Source organism: Haliaeetus albicilla, chromosome 12 (assembly GCF_947461875.1).
Source record: "Haliaeetus albicilla chromosome 12, bHalAlb1.1, whole genome shotgun sequence".
Taxonomy (NCBI): domain Eukaryota; kingdom Metazoa; phylum Chordata; class Aves; order Accipitriformes; family Accipitridae; genus Haliaeetus; species Haliaeetus albicilla.
This window is the reverse complement of record NC_091494.1, coordinates 38,419,569-38,436,323: the sequence shown is the minus strand read 5'-3', so window position 1 is coordinate 38,436,323 and position 16,755 is coordinate 38,419,569. Positions and strand designations below refer to the sequence as shown.

The window sequence follows — 16,755 nt, the reverse complement described above, 5'->3', positions numbered from 1 at the left end:
ATGAAAACATCAGCTTCAGCTGAGACACTTATACCGTTCTGTATCCCTGAGATGCTGACACTCTCCAAATAAGCTAACTCTTTGAGTTTCTCAGCACTGAATAAATGCATAATTAATTGTCCACATCGTACCATAACAATTTTATGTTGTCAACAGATATGTCTGTTGTCAGATATGTCTGACAACAGGAGGGAACACACAGGTTTGAAGTGAGTTGCCAACCTGTATAGAGTATGCCTGTGGCAGAGTTAGGATACTCTGATTTGGAACAGCTTAGTCTACAATGCTTTTTCACTATGAAAACTGATTACCTGATGGAAAAAATCCTAAAGACACCCATTCAGAAAAGGAGAAACACTATTCAACATTGCAGTTCTTTTTAGACCAAAGCAAGGACACTGCTTTAGAGTACTCTCATCAACACATTATCTTTAGCCCTCCCAGCAGCATTAGGTTCCCCCAATAAAATCAGTAGGCCAGTATAGTAGTTCTTTGGCACTGTTTTTCCCTGAGACTCCCCTCTAACAACAAATGCAAAACACTTTTCCTCTGTTCTACAAAGCTATCCAAGCTGCTGACTCTGCTAACAAATGTTAATTTACTGCATCATAAGAACATTTGTATTTACTTAAAGTTGCTGTGCACACACCTGAAGAACAGTTAATTTCAGGATCCAATTGTTATTACACACACACCTCAAATTGAATCCTCAAAACAGTGCCCTCCTCTGTACAGCACTTCTATCAGCCTCTGAAGTTTAGGGTCCTATCTCAAAGTTGCTGCTCAGGCAGGTCTGTCCAGCCACTCACTGTGCACAGCTCTCCAGTGGACAGAATCGGTCTATTGAATTAGCACTCTTTGCCCAGGCACAACTGAACCTGGTGATGCATGGATCCAGAAAAAAGTACATGGTTATATGGCAATTGTTATGGAAGCTGCATAAAGCCTGAAATAGGACTGTATAAAAATTACACTCCCATGAAATACAATTTTATACGCTACACGACAGCTTTGCTCCCATTCCAACACATCTGCTCTCATGACCCTCACAGTTCAGACAGGCTGGCCCAGCAGCCAACATAAGGCCATCCCAGCTTGACAAGGCTGTCAGCTAGCTCATGGCCACGTTACGTGCCCAGATGCATCCAGGACACAACAGCTGCCACGTTGGCCAGCCAACCCAGCAAGTGAACCAGGGCCCTCAAGAGCAAAATGTTCTTAAAACCTAATGAAAGCAGCTGGAACACCTTGACAGGGTGACTACAGGCTCCCATCTTCTCCAAGCTGGATGCAAAGGGGGTCTGCTCCATAACACTGGCCACAAGCTAGTGCTTGGTCTGTTGCATGATGAACACCAAAACCAAATAAAGAACCAGCAAGAGAAACAGCTACAGAGCTAGTCTTTACTACAAGGCTGCAAATCCTATGATCAATCCTTATTACCTTACAACACACAATGGTCACACTGCTGAACGCAATGGGACCAGGATTTCTTGGGTCAAAATGCCAAACCTGCTCTCACTGATGCTGCTTGTAGTCGCAGTGAGAACGAACAGCAGAATCTCTCTCTTACTACACCCCTTTTCCTTTCATTAGCTCCCCACATCCCTAGGAGCATCCCTAGGAGCCTTCCACAGCTGCCTTTAACCCTCTTCTCAGCAGACTCTATTGTATTTTGACACAATACCACACCAATTTGGCACATAAGATACTCCTGCAACAAAATTCTAATGAAAGTCCTACAGCTTTCTACTGTTCCCAATGGCTAACAACGCTGAGAAAGGTGGCCTTAGTGCCATTACCATATGATTCTGTACTACTTTATGGTGACAGAATATACTATTGCACAGGGACAAAAGGGTAAGTGCCAACAATTACATATGTGTTGACATCTCTGTGGCATTTCACTTTCTGAACGGCTGTTAGCTACTGTATCCTAACATATACATCATATGGTTTAATTGGGTAAAATATGTTCAACTGATTGTATAGTCTCTTGCTACAAAAACAGTGAAATCACCAATATTTTAGGACAGTTTCTCCAATCTATTAATACCATGCAAACATACGGACAAAGCTGTTTGTATCCGCACATTTGTTTGGGGTTTTTTATCATAACAACAGAAGTGTCACTGGAAAAGAATATCCCATGTTCCAAAAGCCATCTGGATACCACTGGGGAGGAGGATCAGTTCATCAAGAGGTGGTGGAAACAACACCAGAGTGTCTTCACCATCCCATTGCAAATCTTCACAATAAACCAGGCATTGAGGATGTCCAGAATGACCCACACATATGTGGAAAAATGTGAAGCACGCTTTATCAGCAAATTTGCAGCAGGTGTACCAGAAATGTGCCCCAGTTTGGAACATCACAAACCACTGCCACAGGCTGAAGATCCCTTATAGAAAAGGGCTCCTTGCAAGCTTCCTATCCAAGGGCTGTTTGCAGGAGTGCTGTACCATGACCCTGCTTCTCTGTTGGAGGCCAGTGTGACAGAGCCTGCAATGGGGCAGCAGGGAATGGCTCTGTTCTCCAAAGAGCAGCCCTGAACCGAGAGGGGAAAAAAAGAAGTTTGACAATGCAGGTGCATGTGCAATGTGATGTTATGGAACACTTGAGAAGACACGTATTTGAGAATCAAAACGTAGGTAATTTTAAAACTGACACCACTCTAGGGGAAGAAATTGGTTTGGTTGACACCTCTCATTCCACCAGGCCAACAGCCTCTCCACTGCAGAACAGACAATTCCAGTACCTTTCCTTCTACTTTCGGGAAACCTAACACAGAAAAGTCTCTACCATTTCTAAGCTTTTCACTTGGCCCCCTAAAACCACAACACTATACCCAAACTAAATTGTCAAAGCAGCTTTAAAATCTGAAGAGTACACTGTAATTTTTCCAGGTGCCCTGTGCACTGAACCTGTCTCCCTTGCAGTATTTTGACCCCACAGTTCACTCCTGTCACTCACTCTGGGGCTGAACATACTATGGAACTGAAACGGATGCAAGGCTTAGGAAGGAGCCCTACTATTTTTGGTTTTAAACTGCACACAAAATGTGAAAACAGCATTCATAGTTCTATAAGAACACTTGCATTCTCTCCAAGTGAGGCCCTTCAATGATACCTTGAGTAAAAAGGAACTGAGATGTATTACACAGTGCTTTGTTTACATTTACACTGCTGTTGTAAAACCATATGTTATAGTACTAGTGATCGTGTCTGACTCTCTCCTTTATCATTCACGTGCTTAATCACACCCTGGACTGACTTAACTACGTTCAGCGCACAGATGGGTATTTATTCACCACCCTATGCAAGTATCTAGGTCTGAGATCACGTGTATCTCCCAAAATACTGCATATTTTAAGAACTGTTAGAACTTCATCTCTAGCTCTTGAGCAGTCTGATTAAAAAAATCAAATCAGGAATTTTAAAATGTTTGTGAATATTAGCATTAAAATCAGATAAAATGAATAGAAAATTATATTGTCAGCTACACAGAGAATAAAAACAATCACATTTACTTGTCTAAACTTTATAAGGCAATTGATTTTCTTCCACTTTGTTGCTGTAAAAGCACTGCTGGCAAGCACAAGTCAGTTGTGCTAAACTATAGGTAACAATGCAATTTAGAAACTAAGAAATATTTTGTATTGGGATCACCCCCACAAATACTATATGGCAGTGGCTTGTTCCCCATCAAAGACTTAGCCTCCCTTGCAGCAATTTTGTATAAGTCACTTTTCAAAGCTTAATCGTATTAGAGGAATAAAATCAGTATGTGCTAAAAATCTGAAATCCTCCCTAGGATTTGCAAGAGCAAATTTCTGGAGAACACGCAGCCATGTCACAGACAAAGAATACCAATTTTACATTTTAACAGCATGGATTGAATCAGGCATGGAGAGGAGGGAAGAGGGAGAAAAATTTACATAAAAAATACCTGGTCTTGCTAGGCAGCTGAATGTTTTAGCTTCACCAGTACCATATCCTACCTTCCATACTGTACACAAAAGATGCAGTACTGTCTTCTATGCTTGATCCATATGCTAACTTTTTTCATTACTTTTGCATTCAATGATAAGACAACACAATATCACTGTACCTGTACTAAATGCAAACAGTGAGATGGTTATAAAACACAGTTATTTAAATATCAAGAATTGCTATCAAAATTGTTTGCCTTTCCTTTAGGCATTAAGAACTTACTATTTCAGATCACTGACTTGTATTGCAAAACACAGAAACAATCAATTCTTAACTATACATACAACCCCCTCAGAGCTCTCACCTTTGAAATGCAAACATATTACATAACAAATTAAACTCATGAGTGCACAGCAAACCTACAGCTTCTCCCTTCAGAACAGTGCTTCAGAAAATGTTTGATTAACAGTAAGTACTAAGCTTGCTTTATGTCAGCTGTTTAGAAATACGTGCTTAGTTTCAGGATATACCGAAAGGCTATTTTAAACATATTCACTGCTGGTTTGTATTGAATTAGGAAGGCTACAGTGACTGTATCTTGACTGATCCATAAACCAAGTACTCCACTGTGCCGTTTCAGAACTGCATTTTTTCCAAGTCACTGTAAATGATATGAAATATCTGGGTCATTAGCAAATACAGTTTTAAGGAGTTTAAAGGTGTGTCAGCCTTGCTGTTACCTAGAGAACACTATCACATAGGAGTGCTCCTTGCATCCTCGTTACATCTAGGCAGATATTTTATTTTCTCTTTCAGTAATTATTTCCAGTAAAAGCAGAGAAGAAAGAAGTCATAACTCTCTTCTGCCTCCATTAAGAGAATGGCAGTATTGCTTGGTAACACCCTAATACTTTTCTTTCAATGTCTCAGTGCCAAAGTCTCTTTTTCTCATGGCTGCAGGTAAGTCCAGAGCATACTACACATTATCAAGAAGGTATGAACTAGTCTCTGTCATCATGCACACTGATGTGAATTTGCAGCGATTCCATTAATTTCCAGGTGCAACTCTGAATTGCAACACTATGGCTAGGAGCCTGAAATTCACTCAGACCATTCAGAAAGACTCCATGTTGTCACGCAGTGAAATTACACTCCTGTTCTTTACAGGGCAAGCTAGTTACAGAGTGGTTACAATAGAAGGGCTGTGTTTAGAGCATGACTCCATCAGATGTCCCTGGGAGACATCTGAGAACAAGTCAAAATGGAGTATCAGGACTGTCATTAAACTCAGCCAGCAGCCACAATCTACCTGATGCCTTTAACTTCAGCCCAGAATGGGGATATTCATGAAATGGAAGCAACTAAAATTAGCAACAAACATGTCCTTATTTCAGTAGTTTATTTTGGCCAGGAAGTTTCATTTGTTCACATAAAATATGTGAACTTGTTTTCAGCTACTTCTGTTCTACACCACTAGTAAACCATTACCTTTAAGTGAATTACTGTCCACTCATAAGAATAATTGATAATGGCCTATAGATTTTATTAGCTGCTCAAGTTCCCTCTCAGGTATGACACTGCTTCAAGTTGATGAGCATTTGTTGATCCTACCATGACAAAGATTACTGTCTAAGCACCTGTATGGTTTGCATACCTCCAAAAGGTGATTACGTATCTCAAAAAGAAGTTGTCAACATGTTCAGCATGTTTCACTTGTTGCTGAAAACTGAACGTAGAGTTTAAATAGAATCTGGCATAATGAAACATCAACTGGCACTATCCTGAAATACACATTCACACAATCCACTGCCAGAACTGGGGCTTGCTGAACATGTCACTCACAATGCTCCTAGACACTCGCCTGCTAGTGCAACTATCTTCCCAGCGAAAGGAAACCAGATGGCGAGCGACTCTTGGCATTTTTCAATGTTACGTGAAGTGTTTCTTCAGCTAGTGAGTACATGCCATCCAGTCAAGTCGCTTTGGAAACAGCGTTTCACGTCTTTCTTCAGATTTCTCCACAAACGGCAAACAGACTATTCAACAGGAAAGCAAGGCCCAAGCCTGCTATTTTTAAGCACTGAACCCAAAGTCTCGGCTAGGAGTTTCCGTTGTCAGTGGAGATAAAGAAGCACCTCTGAAGGATTTATTTCATCCTTGGGTCCTGTTACACGCTCTGAGTGTTCAATTGCTCATCAATGACCATGGAGAAAGATTAACTTGGACAACTCAGTTAAATGCCTACAATCAGATGGGATGAACAGAGACCAAAATGCCAAACTGCTTAAAAGCATAAGTTCCACAACTATTTGTATGGGCAAGCAGTGCTCGGCAGCTAGCCTGGTCTGCTCTTAATTCAGGCACCAGAGCAGGAATTTAGAGACACGACTCTGCTCCTGGCTCTACCAAATTAACATGGCCAAGTAATTTCTTCCTCTAGTTGAACCACATGCCTTGTAGGGCTGCCGTGGTTTAACCCCAGCCAGCAACGAAGCCCCACACAGCTGCTCACTCACTCCCCCCCAGTGGGATGGGGGAGAGAATCAGAGGAGTAAAAGTGAGAAAACTCATGGGTTGAGATAAAGACAGTTTAATAAGTAAAGCAAAAGCCGTGCACACAAGCAAAGCGAAACGAGGAATTCATTCAGCACTTCCCATGGGCAGGCAGGTGTTCAGCCATCTCCAGGACAGCAGGGCTCCATCACGTGTAACGGTTACTTGGGAAGACAAAATGCCATAACTCTGAACATCCCCCCCCTTCCTTCTTCTTCCCCCAGCTCTATATGCTGAGCATGATGTTGTATGGTCTGGAATATCCTCTGGGTCAGTTGGGGTCAGCTGTCCCGGCTGTGTCCCCTCCCAACTCCTTGTGCCCCCCCAGCCTGCTCGCTGGTGGGGTGGGGTGAGAGACAGAAAAGGCCTTGGCTCTGTGTAAGCACTGCTCAGCAATAACTAAACATCCCTGAATTACCAACACTGTTTCCAGCACAAATCCAAAACATAGCCCCATATTAGCTACTATGAAAAAAATTAACTCTACCCCAGCCAAAACCAGCACAAGGCAAAGAAAAAGTTTGCAAGCAAACTTGCTAGAAGTGCTTCCACAGCCAAACCTACACAGCCGCTCTGAGGCAATCGGTATTCTGCTGCAGTGGACTCCTAATGACTGCATGGCAAGAAGAAGATTTCAGCGTACGTGGGAAAGGCAGAATGGAATGAGGTACAGTAGTTACGGTGTGGTCTCAAAGAAGAAAAAAAAAACATCAAGATATTAGAAGCAGAAGCCTCAGAAGCCCACTAAAAGTAAAATAGTAAAAAAGTTAATCAGAAATGTTGAAATTTATAATTTTGACTGTGGAGGTAAGGACTGCTTTGCTTGAACAGGAAGCTGCTGCCTTGCTGCAACATTTTGCCTTGGGGCAGTTTTCAGAGAGTTGTTATCTTTCAGGAATGATAAATTTCAGCGTGTTGACTACATGCGTGCACACACACACAAAGAAGAAAGAAAAAGGAAATGGAAAGAAAAAGAAAAACCAGAAAATGCTAAATGCCCTACACAGTCCAAGCCACAAGCCCTACTGAAGTTAGTATTAAGAATTTATAGACTCCGAACTTTGGATGGCGGTAGCTCAGAGGAGGTGGAGAAGAGGTGGAAAGCTGTGTTTATCAGGTTGGCACAACTGAAGGGACAGATGCTTTCTCATTTCATAAACAGGACCCACGGCTGCTGTTGGTAAGAGTCAGAATTATTTAGGCCTCAATGCTACAAAATAGGATCCTTCCTGTGGCCAGACGAATTACGTAATCAGAAACAGCAAATAACTTACACATGAGGGCAAATCAATCTTTCATTGACACCAATGGAAAGATTTCTTCTGAATGCAAAGGCAGCTGAGGTGGATCAGGCCCAAGAAGTGTAGCATGTTCAAAAGTAGAATTAATTTTCAGTGACAGTAATGTTCTAATGTGTTAAAGGGAACTGCTCTCTAGCAGTATCTCCTCAGTTTAATTTCATGAGATGCATTCCCACACAGAGCTTATTAAGTTCCTGCAGATGCAAGGTTGAAAGCACTGTGCTATATGGGAGAATAGATTCTCACCATCTCCAAACATCAACTGTGATTCATTACACATAAATTTAATTTGTAGTAAGACTTAAAACCAGACTAGCTCACCTACAGTGGTTGTTCTACAGTAAATCTGCACTTGGAAAAATTGATTCTGTATTTCCCTAGCAAGCCTTTATTGGTGATTTACAAATCCCTTCTACTCAGCTGACACATGCTCCTTTGAAGTCAAGGGACTGCTAGCTAAGGACTACAATAGACACAGGGAAGCAAACCAGAATAAGTTATATTGTCACGCTGATAGATATATAGATAAGACTTCTCTGTCCCAATTTTGCAAATATCTTATCGAACACTACCAGTTACAACTGAACAAAATACAAAGGATGCATTTCTCGTGACTGGTAATCTCTCCCATGCCTGCCCAGTAAGCCAGCCCATCCTGAAACCTAGATACTACCACTGACAAGTGGTCCTTTTCTACTGCCATCATTGTTGAGATTTCAGTTTTCTCTTCCTTTCATTCCATTTAAATATTTTCAGACTAATATACTCCAATTCACTCTAAGCTTATGAGATCACCACCTGAATCCTCCTTTGTATCTTACAGACCTGCTCCCCTCTCACAACCTTAGAGATTTCTAAGACCAAAAAGGATTGTTATGATCATCAATGCCATTCTGCTGCAAAACAGCCAGTGGAATTTGACCAGCCTTCCTCAATGCTGCAAGAGAAAGCCACTGATCTGCCTCCAAATAAATGCAGTAGTGCAAAAAGCAATTCTGATGCAGCATATACAGCGGGAAGGATTTAAAAATACTTCTATTAGTTTATATAAAATTATGCAACTTACCAAGAGACAAATAAAACCAGAAATCAATAAAGTGCTCTACTATTACTCATTTCTCCTCCTTATTTTGCTGGTTAAACCCAGAAACTCCATCTTCTCATTAAGAAAATGTTTAACAGACCTGTAACTATCTGCAAGCAATAAGCCTTCTGTCTCCTGGTCTTCTGATTTCATTCACAAGCTGTGTTTCATTACCAGCAGTAAGCCAAAAATAAGTAATTTGCTCCAACAATTACTGTGAATTCACTCTGGTTTTGCTGCCTCTTTGGCATCCCTTTATAAACTATGATTTTATTGTTTTCTGAATCCTATCCTAGTCCCAACTCCAATTGCCCTCCCCGGCACCCAAAACTGCTGGGGCATATTGTGAAGCATTGAACAGTTAAGCGCAATATCCTGAGAGTTCTCATTTCTTGCTGGTTAATTTCATTGGAGCTGCAGCTCTTGATTGAATCACTTAAGGGAACTGTTTCAAACCAAACGCATGTCATTACCCTCATGGACACTGGCCCGAATCCCACTCCCATTCACACTGATGTAATGGATTTTCAGTGGTCCCACTGACGCAACTGCTCCAGCGAGGCCAGTGGCGCGACTTCAGATTTACGCTGTGTCACTGAAGGGCTGGATGGAGTCCTCCCTTCCCAACCGATCACCTGGAGGTTTTAGGGTCCACCTGGGCTGGTGCTTCCCTGACTGTTCAGACACCGCAGCGCTTCCCCTGCCCGGGGGCAGGCCGGGCAGCTCCGGCCGGCGCCCGCCTGCGGCTCCCTCAGCCCAGGGCTCTGCTCCCAATACCCCACGAAGCCTGGGACCCCGGTAAGGACGCAGCTCAGCCAGGACGGAGAAAAGCCCTGCTGTCACCTGAATAAATACACCTCCCCGAAAGGCACGGCGACCCCCGAGCACTCCCGGCGCAGGGACGGCCGGGGGGAGGAGGGCTGCAGAGGGACCGGCCCCTCCACTCCGGGGGACTGGGAGCCAGGTCAGCCCGGGGGGTCTGGGCTGCCCTGAGGGAAGGGGGAGGCTCCGGGACCCCCTGAGGGAAGGAGGGATCTGGGCTGTCTTTGGAGAGAACTCTGTGGGAAAGGGGCAAGGCGAATGGATAGCCCTGAGGGAAGGGGGCTCCAGGCCGCCATGGGGAGGGCTCTGGGACCCCCCAGAGGGGCGGGAGGAGTCCGAGCCGCCCTGAGAGGAGAGGGTCTCGGCCGCCCTGAGGGCCGAAGTCGGGGGCGCCCTAAGGGACGGGGTGAATCGGGGCCGCGATGAGGGAAGGTGGGCGACGGGGGGAGGGGGGGGGCAGTCCGGGTGGTCCTGGCGGGCTCTGGCCAGGCAGAGCCATGGCCCGCTCCTCGCATAGCGGGAGCGGCAGGTGAAAGTTGCGCGGCTGCCGGGGTCCGGGCCAGCCGGCCGAGCCGAGCCGGGCCGGGCCGGGCCGGGCGGGACCGGGGGTCGCCCCACTCACCTCATCCCCTTGGCCGAACTGCAGCCCCAGGGCGACGAAGTGCTCCACCCGGATGAAGCCGTCCGCATCCTCGTCGCACACGTCGAAAACCTCCTTGAGCTTCCGCAGGAACCGCAGCAGGCTCGCCGGCTCCATCGCGGGCATTAGCTGGAGGCCGGCGGCACGGCCGCGGCGGCAGCAGCAGCAGCAGCCATGATCGCCCGCGCCTTCAGCGGGTGCGTGACATCAGCTCCGGAGAGCGGGGCGGGAGGGACAGCGAGAAGGAGGAGGGAGGGATGGAGGAGAGCGGAGGGAGGACGCGAGCCCCGGGCGGAGGGAGGGAGCGAGGGAAGGGAGAACAATAGGGCAGAGCTGGAGGATGGCGAGGGAGAGGGAGGTGGGAATCCGCGCTCGGCAGGGGCGGGGCCGCCGCTAGGGGGCGCCGCCGTGAGGGGAGAGGCGCCGCCGGGGCCGGCGGGAAGCGGGGCGTGAGGGGAGTGTGGCGGCGGGGAGAGGTGTGAGAGAGGAGACGGGGACAGTCTGGGGGCGGCAGCGGTGGGGAGTTTCCCTGGGAAGGAAAATGGCCACAGGGAGGAGGGAATGGGGTAGGATGGGGAGGAGAGCACGCTCCCCTCCAGCAGCTGGGGGACAGCAGGCCTGGCATCCCCTGGGTTCCTTTCCCGGCTGTCACGGACGCATTCATAGTCCCTTCCCTGCTCCACACCTCAGTCCTCCTCCCCGCCACCCCAAACAAGACACCAGTCACACTACAGTTTTTCCTGAGAAAAAGCCATTGATCCTGGTCTGACGAGGCCCAGGCTAGGAGGCAGAAAAGCAGAGCGTAGAGAGTTAAGGGGCAGTTAAGGAAAAGGAGGGCAAGCAGAGCTTTCTGTGCTCCATTGCACTCCATTGACCAGGCAGAGTCATGCAGAGGCGCTCCTCATGGCTGAGTCTGGCTTAGGACAGACACTGTTCACCCACGCTTTAATGAGACACAGCTGATAATGAAGGGATGTCCCTGCCTTTGCAGGATTCCTCATTAAAGCCTTCCGCAACTGCTATGCTTCATGGCTGGGTTTTAATTTGATCTCTCCGCTCTGTCCCTTTTCTTTCTCAGAGTTTTTTGGACTGCTTTGTCAGCCCACAGCCATGAGCTGCCAAGGGAAGACCAGGAATGGTTCTGGTTCCTGCATTGTGCCTCAGACCACAAATGACAGGGCAACATCTTGAGGAGGAAGGAACACTGGCTGAGTCAGGCTCAGGTACTTACTGCCTCTGACAGCAGTTCTTTCGCTCTGTGGTTGCTGAGCACAGGTGACCATCCATCACTGAGTGATGTTCTGTAGGCGATTGATAACGCTGTCCATCTAAGATGACCATGAAAGTGCAGCAGATTTTGATTTGAGATGGTATCCATTCATTTGCTTCTTGCAGTAAGAGAGGTCCATATGGACCTTAGCAACCCTGAAAATCCCATGATTAGAGCAGGCTAGTGGAATTAATCTCTTTTCTAGGAAACAATAGGAGTGTTCTCCTCAGGAAGTTTTGTTTCTTTGAGCACGGAGTCTCATCCCTTTTATGTGCAAATTCAGGGTTCAGGAAGAGGCTAACTTGACAGCCCTGTAGGCTGTAAGTCAGCTGTTGGTCAACAACACAGTGACAGCGCATACCACTTTAGCAATACAGCTCTTTACATATCCACCCTCTGACAGAGAGGTAAGGAGCTGGTTCCAGAGCCTCTGCCACCTTGACCTTCCTTTAGTTTTACAATAAATACAGAAGAGTTCTCCTGTTCCCTTACTGATGAACAAAAGGGTCTTTCCAGACTGGAAAAAAAAAAAAAAAAATCAAAGTGCAGAGATCAGATATGACCTTTGGGAAGCAAAGAATTTATGAAGAGATGTGAGGAGAGCTGAAAGAGAAAAGGGAAGCAAAATATTTGATCAGAAAACTTCTCTGAAGTTGTCTAGTTAGAGCAGGATTCTTAAGATGTGGGGATGTTTAGCTTTTATCTCAGGACCCTTGAACTCATCTTCAGGGGACTGAGTTTAGCACACCCCTCAGGGGCACCTATTCAAAGTATTCAAAAATCTGTGAGCTGGTACCCCTCAGAGTTGTGGAAAGCACACCTATGTGGAATCAGCTACTGTTAGTCTCACTGCTCTGAAGTGGAGTTCAACCTCTTCAAAGCTTCAGAGCACATCTGTGTCACTGTCCCACCTTGTTTGCTGAGATTGCCTCTGAGTGCCTCCTTGCACCATCTGCCTCACCTCCGTGTGCAGGTGGGCAGCTGTACAGTCTCAGACAGGGAAGTGGAGTCACACTAGTATTGGAAGGGGAGGCAGGAAGAAGAAGGAATACTTATTCCTGTTTGCCATGACCAGAGGAAGAATTCCCACACCTCAGAGGGGTCACGCTTTGCCTTGTGGAATCCAGTTAATTTCCACTGGCTCTCCTTTATCTTCTGCTGGAGGAAGAAGGAACTTGGTCTAAACACGCAAGTAAGTGGCAACATAGATTTAGACCAAAACTGTCAGCATAAACATCTGTGTCATTCTTGCATTAATTTGTAAGGAGGAGGAAAGGGAAGAGAAAAAATGTTCCAGGTATAGACACTACAGTTTGGGGAGTTAGTACTGAAGTCTGAGAACTGCCACAGACAGCTTGAGTGCCAGAGAGCTGATAGGAGAGCTGAAGAGGCTGTAGAAGCTGTCACTGTAGACAGCTGAATATTTTGAGTAAAGATCTGACAGCTGGGAGATGATTTGACAGGACTGAACACAGAAGAATTGGGATGTGAGATGCTGTCAGTAGAGATCCAGGATCTGAAAACTGGGAGGTGCCCCAAGTGTGCTAAAGTCAGGACACTGAGCTGAAAAGGTGCCACACACTTACTGGGCAACTGCACTGGCAAGGTACAGTTTTTAAGGCTGAATCAAGGAGGAGGTCAATTTTTATTGCCAGTGGATGTAGCTGGCATTAATCCTTGCTGATCTCTGCTTCTCTAGTTCTAGGTAGAACATGTCTGCTAGTACCAGTGGGCTAGTTTTCCTTACAAGTATATCAAAATACTTGTTTAATCAGAGATGTTTGGCAACTTCTTTGTTTGACGTACACTATGTGGAATAAATATTTTACGTGCTCCCAATCTAGTTTTCTGAACTTGAAATATGACTAGTGGTGGTGCTACCATATTTGCCTGCTAAGAATAAATAGTTCAAGAGGAAACATTTCATTGAATACCACAGGCCATGGCTGTCATTTGCAGGATTTCTTTACAATCAGCTGCTTTTCCATCAATGTCACTTCCACTTACACAGCAAATTGTAATGTGGTGTCAGAAATGGCATCTAAGGAGTGCATTTCCCCAAGGCTGATGACCTCATCTACAATTCTGGTTGTGTTCCAGCATATAGTAGCAACATCTCAAGACCCAGCCTCTCAGAACAGCTTCATAGCACAATTTCTCTTTATAGTATACACAACATAACCTTCATTGAATATTTGGCTTCTAATAGTCTTACTGTGTTTTGAATCAAATCCTGTTTCCCAATGACTACTGTAGCTCTGATTAGCAACATAACAGATGTGCTTGCATAGATAACAGTTGGATATTCTCTTTAAGTGTCATAAAGAACAGGTAATAGGCAGCAAGAACTAGCGTATTAATACTCCTGCCCTGCCTGAAAACTTGAAAATATTACTTAAGAGGTAATGGAGTTTTCTCAGGCTAGCTTAATTAGGTATGGTACAGAAGCAAGATAGTTGATTTTTCTACTGCTGTTTTCTCTAATCTTTTCTCTATTATAAAAAGTTCAACAACAACAAAAAAACTTCAGAATTTTAGGGAAATGTTTCAACAAGCAAGGATCTTCCTTTCAAATTTTCTAGTTCCTAAAGGACCTCACCTTGTAAAAGTTTTAGTGGTTTAATTTTACATAGCATGAATGCTCTTGCTCGATTTCAACAGCACTCTTACCAGATTATGAATTAGGTATGTGCATAACTCTGCTAGATGAGCCTAGCTAGACAGCTAACTGCAGCTACCTCAGCAAACACACCAATGCCTTATTTGTTTCTTCTTACAACACAGATATTACCCTCAGAGATATTGATCAAAAAGTTTTAAGGATTGGCAGGGAGTATACCATTTGAAAAAGAGCATGCCCAAGTACAAATCACAATATCAACTGGTATGTTCTGGTTAAAGCAGGCTAATTTGGCTGTTATTTGCAACCATAAAGCCTTCTTGTAACTGGGGTTGTGCTCACAAAGACCAAAATACCTGTTCCCATGAAGTTATTGCTAAAATTAAATAATCCTCTGTACCGGTTCACATAAAACCATTTCCACTGTGAATTCATAGGATCAAACTCAAGTTTCCAAGTGCTGACCAGGTATTTCCAGGGATGGCACCATGAGCATAGTTGCTAACGCCAAGATGTTCCCATGGTATTTGAAGGTCTCCTTACTCCACCAAGTGGCCAGCCATTTCACTGCACTCTTGTCACCAGCCAAAAGAATCCATCGCTGGCCACCTTGCGTAGGGCAGCAAGGTGAGGATACCGTGGTTGGTAAGAAAAATAATATGTAAAACAGAGGTGAATGAATAGTATGGGATAAAGCAGGCTTTCTTCCTGTTCCAAGAAGTGCCACAGTCCTCCAAATACCCTGGGACCAAACCTCTCTTTTTGGTACATTCCAGAAGCCTCCTTGCTGCCTTCTCTTAGGGAGAGGACAGTACCTGTCAGCTTTTCTCTGATGAGCTCTAAGCAGTTGGGTAGGCATACATTTGCCTCAGATTGTAATGTGCAATGGCATCTGGCAACCTTGTGAAAGCATTAATGGTGCTAGAAAGCATCTGACAGCTGCCAGGCCACTAGGTCATTTCTGTCCCTTAGTGCTTCAGGAAGAGATCTTCACTCCTTCACAGGAAATTCTGGGTACAATGAAATGTTTAAGACTCCAAGACAACCATGTAAGAAGGACACCTAGTGTAGTAGCTACAGTCAAGTTATCTTCAGCTTCTACCCCCAAAAGAACTGTCAAGAGACATGCAAACATTCCTCTCTGGCTCTAACAAGCAAACAACATTAACAAGACCTAAGCTCCAGACTCTTGAAGGGAAAGACATTTTTTTTCCCCCATGTCCCTTCCTCAATTTATTAAAAAAAAAAACAAAAACAAAAAACAAACCCCAAAACATCTAGCAAATCATCTAGCAGCTGTTAAAGACTGAGGGTGCACCAGCCAGTGTATTTTCTTTAAGCTAAATCACCCATAACACAGCATATGAACTGTTCAGTAAGTTATCCCTTACTGCTTCAAATAGTTTCTGAAATTGTGCTTACCTTGTCCTATCCAAGATGGACTACAAAACACCTGAATAAATGTCTTCCATTTGCAGTTTTAATACAGCTGACTACAGGAATGTAATTCCCAGATTTTGCTGTATTTAGCAATGAGATCTAGGACAGAATAATAAAATAGAACACGATATACCATACTGATGCTAAAGCCAAACAGTGATTACTTGTTGTGTCCCAAAACAGATTGTGTGAGATGAGTCCAAGTTGGCTGACTAATGGGAGATAAAGGACAGAACAAAAATATTTATGCAAGAGAATGTAGGTGTGGCATCATTACTGCTGTGACTACCAATGGACCAAATTGGCTGTGGGGCTAATGGTGATGAGCACAGTCTGACTATTTCAAAGACACACTGCAGCCAGCTTGCTTGTAAAGAAATAGTCCTGAAAAGGACATTTTAGTAACAGAGAAGCAATTAGAAAGACAGCTTAACCAGGCTGGTTCTAGCAGCCTTTATAATTGCCTTCAAAAATTATTGTGGTAGGCATTATCAAATGTACTGACTACAGCTTGCAGATGGAATTATTCCAGCTGTCTCTTATGCTTAGATGATTCACAGCATTTCAAAACTGATAAAGCCCTATTCATCACAGTATCTACCTATAAATTTTGGTATCGTGATTGAGGATAAAAATTAGGGGAGAACAGAAATGAACTCCTGGATTTGAATCAGCTTCAGCAAAAGTATGATTTTTGCCTCCCTGTCATACAGTCACTCTGGCCTTATTTGTTCAAGTCCCCTGTGAATCTGTAGTTGATTTTGCCAACATGACATCCAAGTGAATGTTTTGGATGAGCGAGTTCTACATCCTAAAACTCAGCCTTACCACAAGAGTACTTTGGATCCAGACTTGTGCAATACATTAGATGGAAATACTGAACAGCAGAGCCACAGTGAGACATTTACTGGAACTGGGTATTATATGGATGTTTTTGGTCTTCTGAGACACCCCAACCTCCTCCCTGCAGTATTGTAACCACAGGATAAACAGAAAACCAAAGCTCTGGAGCACAAAAGTACTTAAGCGGAAAGCCCCCTTTCTGAGCTGAGGCCTGATACGCTAATCTCAAGGTAGATTGTTTGCAGTGCTT

The 16,755-nt window shown here is 44.5% G+C and overlaps 1 protein-coding gene and 1 long non-coding RNA gene across 3 annotated transcripts in view; one reads left to right on the top strand and one right to left on the bottom strand.

Moving 5' to 3' along the window:
• RAB11FIP4 (RAB11 family interacting protein 4) overlaps positions 1-10,717 on the bottom strand; it is a 139,258-nt gene extending 128,541 nt beyond the window's left edge. Inside the window, exon 1 of one of the 2 annotated variants that reach the window (XM_069799248.1) lies at positions 10,315-10,717. In XM_069799248.1, the coding sequence (XP_069655349.1) occupies positions 10,315-10,458 (144 nt within the window). In that variant the 5' untranslated portion in view covers positions 10,459-10,717. The remainder of the gene's footprint in view (positions 1-10,314) is intronic. The other variant, XM_069799247.1, reaches the window with a different exon arrangement.
• On the top strand, positions 9,056-11,952 carry LOC138688194 (uncharacterized). The gene is made up of 3 exons (XR_011327250.1): positions 9,056-9,834; positions 10,339-10,529; positions 11,411-11,952. It is a non-coding gene; the product is annotated as an uncharacterized lncRNA (long non-coding RNA).
• The last annotated feature ends 4,803 nt before the right edge of the window (positions 11,953-16,755 follow it).